The sequence below is a fragment of the Cryptomeria japonica genome, chromosome 7 (genome assembly GCF_030272615.1).
Source record: "Cryptomeria japonica chromosome 7, Sugi_1.0, whole genome shotgun sequence".
Classification (NCBI taxonomy): Eukaryota; Viridiplantae; Streptophyta; class Pinopsida; order Cupressales; family Cupressaceae; genus Cryptomeria; species Cryptomeria japonica.
In genome coordinates, this window is record NC_081411.1 from 670,651,739 (window position 1) to 670,669,681 (window position 17,943).

General features: G+C 35.0%; 1 protein-coding gene across 1 annotated transcript; it reads right to left on the bottom strand.

Moving 5' to 3' along the window:
* Window positions 1-217: 217 nt before the first annotated feature.
* Window positions 218-1,795, bottom strand: LOC131034192 ((S)-canadine synthase CYP719A21-like). Its single transcript, XM_057965581.2, has one exon. The coding sequence runs from the start codon at window positions 1,793-1,795 to the stop codon at window positions 218-220; it is 1,578 nt and encodes a 525-aa protein (XP_057821564.2).
* Window positions 1,796-17,943: the final 16,148 nt, after the last annotated feature.

Sequence of the window (17,943 nt, forward strand, 5' to 3'; positions counted from 1 at the left end):
TCCAAAATATTATTCAAAATATACAATAGTATCCACGCAACCATTACACCTCTTAATACAAATGTTATCTTATTTGAAAATAAGTTACATATACTATATGAGCATAGACGTATATAGAAAGTCAAACGCATAAATATCATAACAGAAGAGGGAGGACATAGACAAAGATATGTAGACAAGCAAAGAAAGTTGAAACAACCAGTGTGTTGTTTGTTATTTAGGATGGACGAGGTGTGATTCGAGCTTCCAATGGATACTTCATGGACATGAGCACGTTCGTAATATCCCGAGTAAGATCGGGAGGACTACCTTCCTTAACACATCCCCACTCGAATGATTTAAGCAAATTGGCGAGAGTGATGGGAACATACACGCTCGCCACGTCCATTCCTGCGCACACCCGCCTTCCTGCTCCAAACGGAAGATATGACATTCTCACCTCATTCTTCCCCATAAATCTCTCAGGCCTGAACTCCTCCGGCTCTTCCCACACCTCAGGATCATTCGACAGGCTATGTAGATTGAAAAGGACTGCTGACTTTGCAGGTATGGTGATGCCCATCACCTTACACTCCTTTTCCGTCTGGTGAATAACCCCAAGTGGCGCAATTGATTCTTTTCTCAGCGTTTCCTTCACCACACTTTGCAAGTACGGCAGCTTCCTCAAATCCTCCAAACCAAATAACCCACCATTTCCTTCCTGCGCTGCTTGGCTAATCTCATGATAAGCCCTCTCTTGGACTTGAGGATTGGTTATCAGGTAAGCCATAGCCCATTCAATGGCCGTAGATGTGCTGTCTACTGCAAGAAGGCACAGCTCATACATACTGAAAGCTATTTCTTCATCGGATAACTTGGACTTGTCTTCACCTTCCTCCCCTTCGTCAATGGATAGTAAACAGTTCAAGAAACTGCTGGGAGCACTTCGCTTAAAGTATTCTCTATAACTGCGAGCAAATCGGATTAAAGGCACCAGGAGACGCAGAACATCAGTTCTCAGAGACTTCCATTTTCTTTCCGTTCTGATTGATGAAGGAACAAAGAAACGAGCAGGAGGAAATGAATCCAGAAACACATCTGCATTTTTAGTCAGATTAATATCTTCTTCTATGAATTCTTCCAGCTTGGACAAGAAATTCTCGTCTTGAAAGTCCAAGCCAAAGCATAAGTGGGCCATAAAACTCATCCCCATCATTTTGAAGGCATGAAAGGGCCTCACCACACCATTCTTCTCTTTCATCTCTTTCTCTAGTTTGTTGATGAGTTTATTCGCAGCTTCCTGGTGAGAAGAGCTCTGAAGTGCAACGTGGACGGGGCTGAGAACATTATTGTGCAGAACCTTTCTGAGCTTAGTCCAGTGCTGGTTGTAGGGAGAACTAATCATAGTCCTGAAAGAGGCACTAGTAAATTGCCTAGAGTAGGGTGACGGTCGACCAGAAAAATTGGTGGCCTGGTTAACCAGGGCCTCCCAGATTGAAGCTTGGCCGGTGAGGACTATAAGTGGCGATGGGCCCATCCAAACTGTGATGACAGGACCATATTTTTTGACCATGTCTGTCAAGGTGGAAAGAAGATTTCCACCCTTACTTAGCTGATGCAAGTTGCCTAATAATGGCAGCCTTGGTGGAGATGGAGGCCATTTCGTCTCTTTAGTTGATGACAACAGAAAAGCTAAAGCAACAAATGTGGAAATGAGTGAAGCTGCTACAAGGAAAATAAACGACCCTTGTACAGTGGGATTATGAAGGAAATGAAAAGCGGGAAGATAATTAACAACAACCAGCGTTTGCTCCATCACAAATGAATGGACTGCTTAGAGAGCTGCGATTGTCGTTGCAACTCATGCATAGATTGCACATATAAATACACTGAGATGTCCGATTGTGGGGTAAGTTCGAAGTTGATTTTCTTTTCAAAACGTGAAAGTGTTCGTAAGCATTCTGGATTTCTATCCTGCTACGCATGTGTTTAGACTGTGCTATATTCCACGTAATTCTAAGACCTTTACAATATTCAAGATTAACGGTCCACGGTTCTCAATATACACGATTTAAATGTCTTTTCCGCCAGATCTTTTTTTACGGAGTGGGAAAATGGTGGGTAGCGTATCATGATATTTTCCTTGCACGACACATTATATACACATAATAATAATAATATCAGGCGGCTGTCTATCTTTCCTTTTTGGTCCAGAATGATTTTTTTACCTAATTGTGTTACAAATGAGGCATACATACATTATCCCCAATGGAATTTGAACTTGTGACCTCTCTTTCAAGAGAACAAGTTCTCCACCATTAGGGTGATCTCTCTTTCAAGAGAACTAATTATCCACCACTGGGCCAACTTTAGCTGTACCAATGAGAAAAATATCTCTACTATAGCAACAACAACAACAACAACAACTAAAACAACAATCATAGTCATAGACCAAATACCTATTGCTCACTATCATAGTTCAAAATAGACAGTCTTTAAACCACACTAAAATGATTCAAACCTTTCCATACAAACCATGTACAGGGTTTTACCAACAAATCATTGAGATCATAAACTTGAAAGTCAAAGATCACAACTCAAATAATGAATTCAACTAGAGAAACTGGAGAAATGAAAGTAGCAGGTGCAGTGTGTAAAACTCCCAACTAGATGAATAACTCCTCTCTTGAAATCTCCAAGCTAAACATGTTGAAATGAGAGGGTACATAACCATTGTAGCATAAAGAACCAAAGTAACATCTGAATGTCCCCCTCTAAAGACCAAAGAATACTCCATCATTGAATCCTATGTCGCTGTCAATATTTTCCCAGTAGGGACTAGAGCCCAGAACCAATATTTGATAAAACCAATGAAGAATAGGAGCATCACACCACTATCATGAATGACATTCATTTGCATCCTACAATTTGTTTCCAGACTTTTTGATTTTCTCTTGAATTTCATCCATTTTTAATAAGGTCATGGCTCAAGGTAGGTGTAATTTGCAAAATGCAAATGTTGAGGGATAACATCACACAAACCATGTGAATTTCAATATGCAAGGGAACAAATGAATGGGAGAAAACAACCAAACAACTCCAGATGAAGTTGATGATAACTTTTCTTAGGGTTTGAGTGATGATATTATGGAGAGAGGATAGATCAAGAAGTGTAGTTCTCCAAGACCATGGATGAATGAAGAAGGCTAGGAGAGTGCATAAGACGAAACACCACAACTGGTGAGCATGAGCACATAGCTAAAAAACATGCTTGATAGAGTCCTTTTTGGTGCAAAATGGACACACTAGAGGTTTCAAGATGAAAGAGAACCTATCACCAACAAGTAACTTGATATGGAGCACTTTCTAGGTCGTTAATTGAGGCTAACAATTAGCCATTGATTTCCAAATTTGAAAGCTTAACTTATTCCAACATGATTTACTAAGTTTGCATTTCTATTTAGTATTGACTCTTGGAGCTAATACAATAGTTGGAAGTTGTTGTTTGTAAATGATTTTAAGAGGAAAGTTTTGCATATTTTGTGTTGGGTCATTTCCAATCCTTCGGGAAGTTATCATGGTAAAGGGAAAATAACAAATAGACTAGCTCGAGAGTCACCATTTATTGAATATTCAAAAGAGGATATTTTTCTGAAGATGACAAATTGAATAGGCCTTTTAACTGTTGCCTGAAGAACCAATTGAAATTGGTAGGGTGCCACAAATCACAAAAGACTTGAATTCCTTTCTTAAAGAGTTATTTTCCATTCAAATTTTTAATATAGCCAAGATTTTTGTCGTCCCACTAAATTAGATGGTTCCAGCAAATGGAAGAAGTAGCAAAGCTAAGACTGTGACTCATAGGTTGGTCAAAACAAGTAATTTTGCTAGAGGCAATTTGTCAAGCAGACCAAATAGAGTTAAAAGGCACAAACCCATGAGTTTTAAAAATAGGTGAACTTTTAGATCAATGTCCAAATCCACAATTGTGATATTAAATAAAACTAATAATTTCACCTTGTTATGTAAAGGGTACACTAAAGAGGCATTGAAGGTCAATTAGAAAAAAATTGGTCTATTTTTTGCATATATTTTTAGAACAAATAACTTTGATTGGTAGACCATTTAGAAAACCATATTGTTTGCACAACATAGGTCTTAATAGATAAGCGAAAGCTTAGAATCAACTATACATCCCAAATATGATTGAAATAAAACGTTTGAATTAGGAAGATAATTCAACTTTAAAACCAAAAGGCCCATCTTATGTTAGTAATAGGGAGAGAGGGGGATAGGGATATAATAAGGAAGACATATTGGGGGGAATAGATAGAGGGGGTAAATAGATAGAATTAAGGGATTGAAATATAGAGGAAGATGAGATAGAGACGGAGAAGGAGAAGGAGATGGATATGGAGAGGAGAGATATAGAGAGAGAGAGAGGAGAGAGGGATAGATTGAGCTGGAAGAGATATATATGGAGAGAGAGGTAAAGGAGATAGAAAAGATAAAGATAAAGATAGGAAGTGATATATATAGAGAGGTGGAGAGAACAAGAGATGTAGGGGTAGAGAGATGGTGATAAAACATTTGGTATATAGACAAAGGGAGAGATGAAAGAATAAATATGGAGAGATAGAGATAGAGATGGAGAAACTTCTAGAGATAGGGGGGAGAATAAGATATAGGGAGAGAGGAAGGAGATATTAAATAGATAGATAAAGAGAGGTAGAGGGAGATAAATAAAGAGAAAGATAGGGAGATATAGAGGAATATATAGATATAGGAGAGGGAGAGATAGATAGAGATATAAAAAGTGAGATACATTGATTGACATTTAAAGAGATGGGGAGGGAATCATAAAAATAGATAGTGGATATTGAAAATAGAGTTGGAGAGAGGGGGAGATAGAGACAGGGAGGGGGAAATAGTGAGAGATAGAGCAAGACAGATCAAAAGTGGGGGAGCTTGAGATACATAGAAAGAGAAATAGAGATAGAGATTAATGGGAAGAGAATGGGAGAGAGAGGTAGAGTAATAGGTAGAGAGGGAGTGATATAGATGGAGGGAGATAGAGAGATATAGAGAGGGATAGGGAGAGAGATAGAAAGTGATAGGAAGATAGATGTAAAGTGATATGGATAGAAAGAGAGAGAGGAGTGTGAGAGAGATAGAGATAAAAGTAAGGAGGTAGAGTTCTAGTGTAGGAGAGATAAGGTGGAACATATGACATATTAACAAATGAGCCACAATAGATTTCTCTTCAATTTAAACTCTCTCACAATTGCCACATGACCAATTATAAAAACTTATTAATTTAGTTCAATTCTTTAGACTGCTTTAGGAAATTAGTTTGTAACTCAAATATTTCATTTTTCAAATTTGAATCTCTTGTAATATGTTAACTTAGTGATCCGTATCAAAGCTTAACTATTACAATGAAGATTTGAAAAAAAAATCTATTTTTGCATTCCTAGGTTCCTCCATTTCCTATATTTCCTCCATATTACTCTTTATTATTATTTTTGTGAACATAAATCTGTCACTAAAGGATTTAAAGTGTAGAAATTTTTTTTTATATTTAGATTTTGAATTTGAATGCTTCAACTGTTTGTAAAAGAGAATGTCTTATAGACAAGCATTCATAGTTACTTATATATTATAAGAAACCAATTTACATTAATACCATAACCATTTTATATCCAATCAAAGTTAAATTTGTCTTACTATATGGGTAGTTTACAATTGTTTGCTTATTATACTTTGATGCCTTGAGATAGGTGTCAATTTTTAATCTAAAAACCATCTTATCACTTTAAATTTTTTGGTATAAATAACAAATGTCCAAAACTACCTACTGCTTGTTGTTGATAGACCTACTCTATGGTGGAAGAATAGATAACACTTTTCTCATCCAAAGGCATTTATTCAATATAGATATATTTAAAATAAATCTTTATTCATACTCTATAGTTTGGATTTGGACTAATCAAATTCTAGTGAAAATCCATTAGAGATTAAATCATAAATGAAAATAAACCTACTTTCCAGCGTCATATTTTGCAGTCATTTTCTTCTTATATACATTGAACACCTTAAATGAAATGATCTTAAGTATTTACCTTAGTTATTGACATTCACATTTTCCAATGCATCTTTCGCAATAAAATAAGATTGATCTCTTCATTATAAATTATTTTTCTCCATATCGTCAAACAATTTTCAAGCCTCTAAAAATATAAATATATGTATGTGTATATGGTGAAAATGGGAAGATTAAACTATTGTAAAACCAACAAAGAGGGAAAATACTAAAATTTTGAAAAAAATAAAAGCACTAGAGAAAAGAGTATGTCAAGATGATATAATTTTTTTATAATTTGGATAAATAATTAAGAAAAAGGGTTATGCGGAATGGAAAGAGCTATATTTCAGTACATGCGACTTTTCAAATTTATTGAAAAATATATACATAAAAAATATTTAAAAATATATTTTTCCAGTAAAATTTCAAGTTATCAATATGCACAAAAATATTGAAGAAAAAAGGGTAAAATTTACTATATAAAGTGTGACACCTCGTGTAACTTCAAATTCAACATTTTATCAGCAACTAAATTATAGTGTTTACTTTATATGAAAGTATATTTAAATAATTTTTTTCATTTTTTTTTTTTAAATACAAAGATAAAATATATTAAAAAAATGCATTTTATTAGTTTACATCATTTTAAAATTCAAAGCATATATATTAGTTTTTATTGATTGAAATTAAAAATTTGAATCAATATTGGTGAATTCCTTTATAAAAGTGTGACATAGCTTTGTGCTTTTACCCAAAAATGATTACAATGGGGAATGCACATGCATTCAGGCACACTACCTAAAGCTCACTACTCAAGAGATAATGACTCGAAAGGCTACAACCCTCAGGGAAGTCTCACTGACTTACAACAAGATTCGAACTACAATCCGGAAGGAATGAACTAAAAGAATAACATCTTTAAATACCTAATGATAGTTTCGGTTAAGCACATTTCTCTGCTCTACAACACCAATCTCTGCTCAATCAAAATATCGAAGGATGAATCACTTGATCGCACATAGACCACTCTTTGATAATGCAGACACAACCACGATGCCTAAATTACATGACAATTTCACCTTATTTATACAATTCACCAACGTTGACAACAAGGTCAACTAAACCCTCAACTCACAATTACAAAATTACATCACACGATACAAAGATTGACCACCGGACTAATATAAAGATATACATGACATAACATGGACCTAAATAAAATCTCCAAATGCTTATATCCATCGGTAATCATGCCAAGATCAACCGCATAACACAAAGAACATCATCGGTTCAATGAAATCACCAAGAACATGCACAATGATCAATGTGGATGATAAAAAAAAATAGGACATAATTAAGAAACACCAACAAGCATGTTAGAATCATCAGTAACAGTTGCACCAACACCACTTATGAAATCTTCATCTATCAACATTTGAACCTCAAGAACACTCAAACAACAACAACTATCATGAAGAAAGATAACTTGCAAAGCACCAAATCACGAACCATCTGGAATGGAGATACACAAAACCATACCAAACAGTCTCCCAAAATCTCAGCACAATATATGATCACATCGGAATATAGCGGATGAAATACTGAACTCTGCAAAGAACTAATAAAAAAAATAAACTACAAACCAGATCATATGATATAATCAATTAAGCTTCCCGAATCACCAAAACCAAAATCCCAATAAACCCATCTGCAATCACCAGAGCAGAAGTATGTTGACATCAATCACAATAACATATCCTAGTAGTAGAAATATCCAACATTATGGACCACCAAAAGCATGTCTTGCTCAACCTATACGCTCTAAGCTTAAGCCTTCTCTATGTCTACCCTTTCTCTCTCTCTCACTACCTTGTCCTCCAAGCTTGTTGCCTAAGCTCTCTTCATATCCCTCTCAGCCCTCACCTGATTTAAAATGGCCTAGGCGATCCCAGGTTATGGATGTGGCTATGAATAAGCTAGTGGTGGTGGCACTATCGGTTCCTATACCTATGGCACTAACCACTCCTGTCCTAGTACTTGTTATCCCTATACCTATGCCAGGGGTTCCAGTACTTGTATCTAAGGAGCTTGTCCTCTCCTCCCCTTTCCTCTCCTAGGCACTCTACCTGCTCCCTACCCTCTCCCTCCTCCTACTCCTATCTTATCCATGGGAACATCTACATCCCCTTCCTCCTCCCCTTCTCCCCCCACAAGTTGATCCACTATAGTTGCCATCTCATTCGGTCGTAGAATCCCAAGGATGGTCAATCGCGTTGACCGATGATACTCCCACCATGCTGCATATGCACTTGTGGTCCTTGCACCTATCACATCAACTTTGAGTACCCAAACTATTGGTTTCATCCTGGTGAAGCCAGTTTGTGCCACAAATAGACCTTTGGCATCCCCCCATGTGCCTATCTAGCAAGTCACTCATAGATGTGTTCGCTCCTCTCCAGCAATGTCCTGTTGGAAACCAAACTACCTCATGACCCGATATGGAAGGTGCTAGTCAGTGACATGTATAGTCTATCCCATAAACCAACACTGGCTCTACACATAGGATAAGTAATAGCAGTCCTCATCCTATTCCTCGTAGGTACTATATGACCTCTAGGAAAAATCTTGCATCTCATCTACGTAGCACTACCAGCAACCCATAGACCCCACTCGAATGTAGTTAAGTAGACCCCATACCTATCTATGTAAGGAAACTTGGGCCAATGGTCTCTCACCCCTAGTGGATGGCATATAGCTATGTGCTCGAAGGCCTAGATGTGTAGCAATGTAACTCTTATCCCTGAGCTCTTATACCCACAATACACACACATGTAAATATTATTATAGAGTTGGCCAAGCCTAGTAAATCCATTTTATACACCATACTCCATAATATAATAAATGCATCTCGTCCATCCAATGGAAAATCTATGACCACTCAGATCAGTCATGATGCACCCACTGATGAATCCTGCAAGATAAAGAACCAGCGTCTAGATCTGTCAGTGTCTCTCTATGGCCAACTCCAATCTCATCCACGTCTATTCCATGGGAAAATAATTTGTCTTGCAAATCAACCATAGATATTGATCCCCATTCTCAAGCTTGTACTTAGGGATAACTCCCCGAATCGATAGTCTAAGGATCCACCATAGGTCATCCAAGATGATCAAGGAAGGTAGATGAAATGAACAAGTGTCACTATGCCACTTCTATATCAACGCTATCATCATGTGGTATTATGTGCATGCACACACGACCACTCATATACCCACTACAACCCACTAACCAACACGATCATCCACTCCAAGCTCTACAACCTTCTTCAATAATGCACCATCGATAACCAATTCTCACATGACTCAATTGAACACAAGGTCTCCTGCATTCACTGCCATTGAGAGTCAGTCATTTTCTTCTAAGCCTAGCGTAATCTTTTCCCTCAAGGTAGCTTGGGGCATCCCTGTGGTGACCCCTCTCTTTCCTAGCATATCATTTCCCCCATTTTTCTTCTCCCTAGGTAGAGACGACATTTTCTTCAACAGAGATGTCAAAACTGTGGCGCACATGCCATTTCATAGGCACATATACTGTCTGGCCTTTTGCCTATTTTTTACCAGCTTGCACAAATGACAATTTGCAAATTAGCACTTGCGTGGGTAGCATTCCAAGCAAAGATGTTGCAGGATGGGCATAAACGCTGAAACAATGATCGACGTTTGCGCCCTGCTAAATTTTCTACTTCATTTATGAGCAACAAATGACCCTACCTAGTGAAACAAAGGACAATTTTGGGTACAGATCGGAGGCTAGTACTCGAGTGGGTGCTGGTACAGATAAATTGTTCTTCATGCTATTCGTGGCAAGGAATACGCACCATGGTTGCTACTCTGTGGCTAAGGGCTCCTTATCGCTTCTATAACTGGGTGCACGGGCAAATCCCCTTTTTGACACGCATTCTTCACTCCATTTTCCTTCGTTTTCGTCTACTTCTTTCTTACTTTCTTCCTTCCCCTTTTTCTGTCTTTTCCTATGTTTTCTTCTTTTTAAATAATTTTCTCGCAAAATTTAAATTTTTCGATTAAATTCTCGAGGGGCATCCCTTTACCTGCATCCCACCTACAATTCTCCATTTTCTACACTAAGGCATATTTTTCTTATTTTACTCGTTAGCATTTCATTGCCGCCACATAAAAGAGAGGCAAAATGTAGATATCCAGAATTAATTAAATTAATATTTATTTAATTTATCCCTTTCTGCATAATTAATTGTATTAATTATGTTAGTCCTTGTTCTTCTTAAAATTAATTAAATTATATTTAATTGATTTTATCCCCTAGCCATATAATTAATTTATCAATTAATTATATTAAAATCCTCCATTCTTCTGAAAGTCCATTTAATCATTAACCATAGCCACCCTCTTCAACATATACTTCTTCTAATCTCAATTAGTTAATTAATTCACAATTAATTAAACTAATATCATAGTTCCTACAAACCCTCCATTGACCCCCTTCATTAAACCTACTTAACCTAAGTCCAATCCTCATTATCATTTCCTCCAATTTAAAATTCCCTATTAATTCTATCTCCTCATGTCACATCCTCTTAACTTGTCCACTTTCTCCCTTAATCCTCCACCATCTCACCTAATCAATCACACATTCCTAATCCAAAAGATTAGGGATGAGTCAATTACATGCTATAAATGGCTTTCCCATCTCACCTCCCAACCTTAAATTCCACCCACTTTCGTCTATCCAAGGAATTTTGAATTCCTTAATTCTTCCCATTGTCCCTCTTCCTAAGAATTTTTTAATTCCTTAATCCTTTTATTCTCCCCATATCTCTCTTCCCGAGGAAATTTTTATTAGGAGTATTCTCCTTCCCAAGAATTTTTTTAATTCATTTTTCCTCTTCCCAGTGTACTTGGTCACTCTTCACCATGTCCTTGAGGAGTGTGGAGACAATAAATTCCCTTATGGTAAAATCTCTTGGATCTCTCACTTGTCCTCTCCCAAGCCACCTCATTTTCCTTCAAACTTGGCCCTCCATTCTTCTTCAATATCAACTGTCCATTTTGATCCCCTCAAACCTATAAATTGGAGTTTCCACCCTTCACAAATCATCCACTTTGTAAGGACCCCCATCATATCAAATTAGCATAATTCATAAATTACACGTCAACAAGCATACAATAATGTCACGTGTACAACTATACAAGATAGAGACATGAAATTAAACATATTTTGAAATATAAAATTGAAGTAAATTAATCTATTAAAAGATAAAACATAAGGAAATACATACCTTTGCAATAGACCACAAGGCTGAAATACAATAAATACATAAGCAAAAAATCATGATGACCAACCTGACAGAAACTTCTAGCATGTGTTTCCCTCAAGGACACCACATGCGAGAACATTGTTGGACTGCATTTCCACCCTACCACAAATTAGTTACACTTCCCAAAAATCTTTCATTACATGAAAGATACCCAACCTAGCATAAGGAAGACTAGCAACGTGATACTAGTAGGAGTAATGGAATTTCTATGACTAACATGACATATTCACATTCTATACTAATGTAATGACATCACGATGCACACGATGCATATAAAATACATATGAAGATAGAATCAACACTCCTTGCTTGACTATCTAAAAACCATACAAAATTAGTCTCATCTCAATTAAAGTCGATCCACAAGGTACACATAACATGGTGTTATCACAACATTAAGAAAGCACATAAGTGTATATAAGTATTGTATATAAACAATGTATATAAGTATGGTTTTACAAACATACATGAGAATTCACATAAATAGAAGAGCACATAAGTGTATATAAGTATTGTAGTCTAGGCATATCCAGAAGTCCACAAATGCACACATAGGCTTACATACTCTTCCACCTATGCATTGTCATTTTGATAGTAAAGTTTGTGTATGAAGACCAATTCAAACACATTGTTCCAAGATAATATTACAAGCACATAAATCAAGGCTAGTAGCAGAAATTATGTGTCCTTTTTAATCACAATTAATGAAAGATGAACAATACTACAATCATGGTAACAATATTGTTAAAATGAAGCATGGTAACAAATGCCTAAAAGATAATAAATTATCAACAATGAAACAAAATCCTTGGATTAGCTAAAACATCCATCTAGTCTTATGAGGAAGGCAGTAGATACCATAAATGTATCCCATAATCCTCCAAGATCGATCCAAAGAAAATTCTTGTCTATCAAAAAGATCCCACTGTAGTGGCATTCAAGGAACAAATTAAATAATTAAATAGGTGTACATCTTCCCATGTCGCCGCCATTTCCTTCAGTGGAGTGACTCTTCTCTTTCATGCGCTTTGTTCTCAAACTCTCCATCGATTCTTATAATAAAACTACTCTTAAAAGAATCAATCGTTCCACTTATAAATTTAATTTGACTTAAGTTTTAACTTGTACTTTATAAAGCACGTGGGCTCCTCCTATATTGGGCTTTCCTAATTTATTATTATTTTATTAGGCTTAGTTTCAAAAAAAAATGAATAAAATTTCATGCTTAAGATATTTACTATTTCTTTCTAATCTTGAAACATGAGCTTTTAAAAAGCATGCAATAAATTATAATAATTCTGCTTTTACCTTTTCTAAATATATATATATACACTTCAAATAGATTTATATTTAATAAGTTGAGTTTACTTTATTTTAAATTATAAGAAGTTAGATTAAGTTTATAATTAAAAATATATTTGTAAAAACTCATTTTATGAATTGATGTATGTTTTTATAAAAATATCTACATACATTTTAAATAAAAATAATAGAACTGAATTTTATCTTCCTAATTTATTTTTATTTTTATTTTCGTTTGTATTTTTAATTGTCAGATAAATTCAACTTTTTTCTGATTATAGTTTCCTATTCTTGAAGCACATATAATTTCAATTAAATTATATCATTTTTCTTTCTAAATAATTTGATAATAAATCTTAAAATTAATCACAAAATAGAAATTAAAATAAAGTTAATTTAGGAAATAAATCAAGGTTATGAAACACTTCCATCACATTGTCATGTTGTCAATTTGAATTAAAAATCCTTCCATTGGATCCACATAATGCCCAAATTTGGCCTTAATCCATCCTCATAATCCATCACTTTTAATCCTATCATCCACATTTTTGTGTAGCTTTGGAGAGCATCCCATATCAAGTCATCAAGGAGCAAATCAAGAGGAGCATGGGTGCATTCCACTGGTAGCTCAATCGAAGGAGTTTGAAAAGGTACATAAGCTTAGTTGGTTTAGATGTTTTCATTGTTTTATGAATTTTGCATGTTTAATTAACTACACTTTTCATGCTTTTACTATAATTTGTATTTCCATATGTATTCCAATTCATCCTACTTCTATATGCATTTGCCTTGTGTCAAAACTTAATGCAATTGAAACATTGTCCACTAAGAGATTATGATCTAATTGAACTTCTACATTCACTAGATCTATGTCTAGGATTATACATGACAAAAAGTTTCCTTTGAAGGTTAAATAACTGATTTTAGTAGGAGAGGTACTTCTAACATTGTTCCTATTTTGATTCAGAATGAAAAGTTATTGATCATAATTCATCTTTTCTTTTCCCTTGTCCCATTTGTTGGAAGTAAAATTTTCTTAAGGCCAAGTCCACATTTTTCATTATTTTGCTTTTGAGCACTCAAGATTGCATCAATAACTTCATTGCTTCCTTTGAGCTTCAGACCTTTGTTGATCTATTGTTTTGCAACTTTTAATTCTTTCTTCAATTTAGTTACTTTCTCTTCAAGTTTAGTAGAGTCTTTTGTTTTGTCATCAATATTTGTGTCAAAATCCTTTATGACCTTGCCTTCATTAAGTAGAGCCTTTAAGTACATAATCCTTTACTCTACATTATTTCGTTTATCTTTACATTCATCAAAATTCATCAAGTCTTGTCTCAATTATCCTTTTGAATCTATAATAGCATCAACTTCCGAAATATTAGAGTCCATGTTCTCTTTTCCAAACATAGTTTTCAAATCTAGATCTACCTCAGTGCTTAAATTGTTTCTTTAGGAACCTTGCTTTGATACCAATTTTTTTATCAGTATCGAATGTTGAAAGGTGAGTGAATTAGCATATACTTAAAAAATGATCATATTAAATCTTATCAGAACACATATCTCATCCACCGTATGTATAAAAGTAAATAATTAGAATAAAAAAGAAATGACACAATAAAACCAATTATTTTATGTGGAAAACCCAAACTAGGAAAAACCATAGTGAGTATCACAGTCACAATATATGTATAAATGTTTACAAGGTTTAGGCCATAGGCCAAGGAGGTTATTTCCCCTAAGAGAACTTGCACAAGCAAGGTGCATTCCCTTAGGGAAAGATACAAATAAAGACTTGCATGACTGAAGGCAACTTCTTCAGGGCAAGATAAATAAACCTTAGAAACAATGGCTATAAAAGTTTAGAGTGTAAGAGTATTGTATCTACCAGAATGTTGGTTACAATTCACAGATCAAAACACATCTAAAACAATCTTCATCTCTAAACTTCTACACATCCAAACCTTTGTATTACATCACAATTATTTCTCTCAACCTTTTCAACCTCATCATGCAATAACATAATGATTTTTTTGTATATGTATCATCTACAACCTCAAAAAAACTCATTAGGTTGGCCTACAAAGATGTAACAGGTACATGTATAGCCATCAACCTTAAAACATTCTCCAAAGTAAATCCAGAAGTTAAATGAAACATGTTAAGGGTCACACATTATCGACACATTTTCCAAATGTATCCAAGATAGAACCTATGCAAGCATATGTTACCACGCAAACCAAAAAACATATGAGTCGGACTCAAAAGACGAAATAGATAATTCTAGACTAATATAATAGACACAACCATCAATTTGAACCAATAAAAAAACTTGTGGATAACCAAGGAGGCAACATAAATAATTGGAGAAATTATAACAACCATCCACAACACTATATCATTAGTTAATCTGAGGAATGCAACACATTCCTTCATACTACTTTACTATACAAAGCTAACCAAAACAAATACATGCATAACTTCAATTGTAGATCACTCGAGCACTAAAAAATTGTGAGATTGTATGATATTATACTATTATTTCATAACCATATTAACATAGATCCGCCATAAGCCATCTATCAGAAAGAATCCTTCACAATATTACTATTATTACACCATCCAAGACACATACCAACATGTCTCCATCTATACAACATTTGAACATCTAAAATCTAAAGAGTATAAATACAAAATTAGCATACTTTAACTACCTAAACATCTGATACACATCTATCATATCCTGAAGCAAAAGGCCAAGTAGACAGACCTTTGACTAGAATAGTCACAATTCTCTAAAACACAACTACATATTCTAGGCATCACTAACTGAGCACAAAAAAGTTTATACATTATCATTATAGCCATCATTACACATAATTGATATGACCTCATGACATTTGTACCAACATATATCAACTACACACCACAGAACAATTTCTGGACCTAGATCTAACAGTTATGTATCTCTTTCAGACCAATAAGGCCTGTACCAACTTCTGGACTAACAAATCTAACAATAACCAGACCATAATCTGCATAGCACGTTTAGCAAGAACCATCACTAGACAGAATCCTTCTTCACTAATCTATATGAACACAAAATTTAAAAGCACCTCTCGTCAGCTTATAGTATTGCACTACACCAGACCACATCCAGACCAAGAAGTTTGACATCAATGACAATATAATCTTGTATTTACAACAAAGGTTCCAATTCACTTTATTTGATAGATTTGTAAATGTAACCAAAAAACTTTAATTACATTGATTAAGTTTTCTTCCAACAAATGTGCTTGGAATCACCACTAGAAGCACCTTTACTTAGGCTAACACAAAATTTAATAGAAGGCCACAAATTCTTAACAATCTAACATAAAATTGTTTCCACCATCTTTTCTACCTAAATCATAAGGATATCAAGAGGTTGTACTAGTTCTAGACTACTTGTCTAAAGAGTTGTCACGTCATTGGGCCTTTACTTATCAACACTAATCTTATAAAATTCTTAAATATGGTGTCTAATGCAATAGTTGTTGAGACATAGACCAACTAGGACTTGAACCTAGGACCTTCCATATGCTACTGGAGTGCTCTACCACTGAACTACTAGCCTCTCTTGGACCAGTCCATCGTCGGTCTGAGTGTGGCTTATTTCCAACACCAACACCCCCCCTTAAGCCACACCTCTCATGTGCTTGGGGCTCCTATCCTGGACCTGCCTCTGATACCATGCTGAGACATGGACCAACTAGGACTTGAACCTAGGACCTTCCATACGCTGCTGGAGTGCTCTACCACTGAGCTATTGGCCCCTCTTGGACTTGTCCATCGTCGGTTTGGGTGTGGCTTATTTCCAACACCAACAATAACATATTGAACCTATATGAAATCTTTCATTAGAAAATAATTTTGTTTCCTTTATGTTTTGTAGACTCTATTTTTTAGGTTTATATCTAGGCATCATGATTTTGGGCATGTGTTTTCTCCATTATGATCCTAATAAGCAATGTGATATAGAGGTGGCATTAATGTTGAATTCATTCTTAGAGGAATGCTAGCATGTGTGAGGTCCCAAGTATTTAGCCTTTTTCCATTGCATGGATTAAAAATAGTGATGTCTTAAGTGTTCTAACCTTTTGTCATCACACACATAGGAAATATTGACTAAGTGTAATGCCTTTGATGTATGATTGTAAGACATTATTTGATCATTTTGACATACTAATCTCAAACCTAAACCTTGCACTTTACAATGTCAACAGTACTTACATCTAAATGTTCTCTATGAACATATGCATTAGAAACTTGAATAATACATGTAGAATTATATTCATGAAGACATCATCCTACAAAACATATGTATTGTCAATTAATAAACCACCAAATTGAAATAATACAAAATCTTTCCTCTTTTTGCACACACAGAGAGATATTTGTTCTATATAGTAGTTTTCCTACGTCAAACTTTGAGTAGTAATTAACCTCCACTACAACTATGATGGATGAGAACCTGAAAGCTTACCCCTCATAGGGGAAAGTATAAATCTAAACTGAAATGATTTAATTGAAATGATGTTACCTTAGCAATTGATGATAATACTAATGTAATTATCTTTGGACATGGCAATACATAAAAGTATCAATCATGATAACATACTTGCATGTTGGGTTTTGTACCTTGCTACTCCATAATGCTTAGGAATAGAGACACTTTCTTAATAATGCTAGCTCAAATGAAAGTGCTTAAAAATGCTACAAACAAAATGAATTAGAAATTATGCCTTTATATAGGGTTCCTAACATATTTCTTATTTTGGGTCAATTTCCAATGGTCAAATCAAATTATTGGGATTAGATCAGAAATGGTTGTAATCAACACTCACATACATTTGATTTTGGCCCTTTTTGGAGGGACTATGGTGCTATGGTGCTAGGCACATAATCCACTCAAAAATGTGAAAACTAAGGGTAGTTGTAGAGTGCATAGGCCTAGGACATAGGATTTGGTCACCAAACAAGCATATGATGCTAGTTTGGTATGAAAAAGTCCAAAAATAGGCTTATAATGAGCTATGAGAGAGCACACTAAAGAAAGGGTCCAAAAAGGAGCATGAAAGTGTAAAGGAGTTATAATTTATGATACTACACACCATAATAAAGGAGTGTGAAATTGTAAAGAGGTTTTTTATTTGATGATCATTATTGGTTAAGTCTTAAATTT

Bases quoted from the DNA above. Each gene is read 5' to 3' on its own strand.
- LOC131034192 (XM_057965581.2), bottom strand. From the start codon at position 1,795: ATGGAGCAAACGCTGGTTGTTGTTAATTATCTTCCCGCTTTTCATTTC.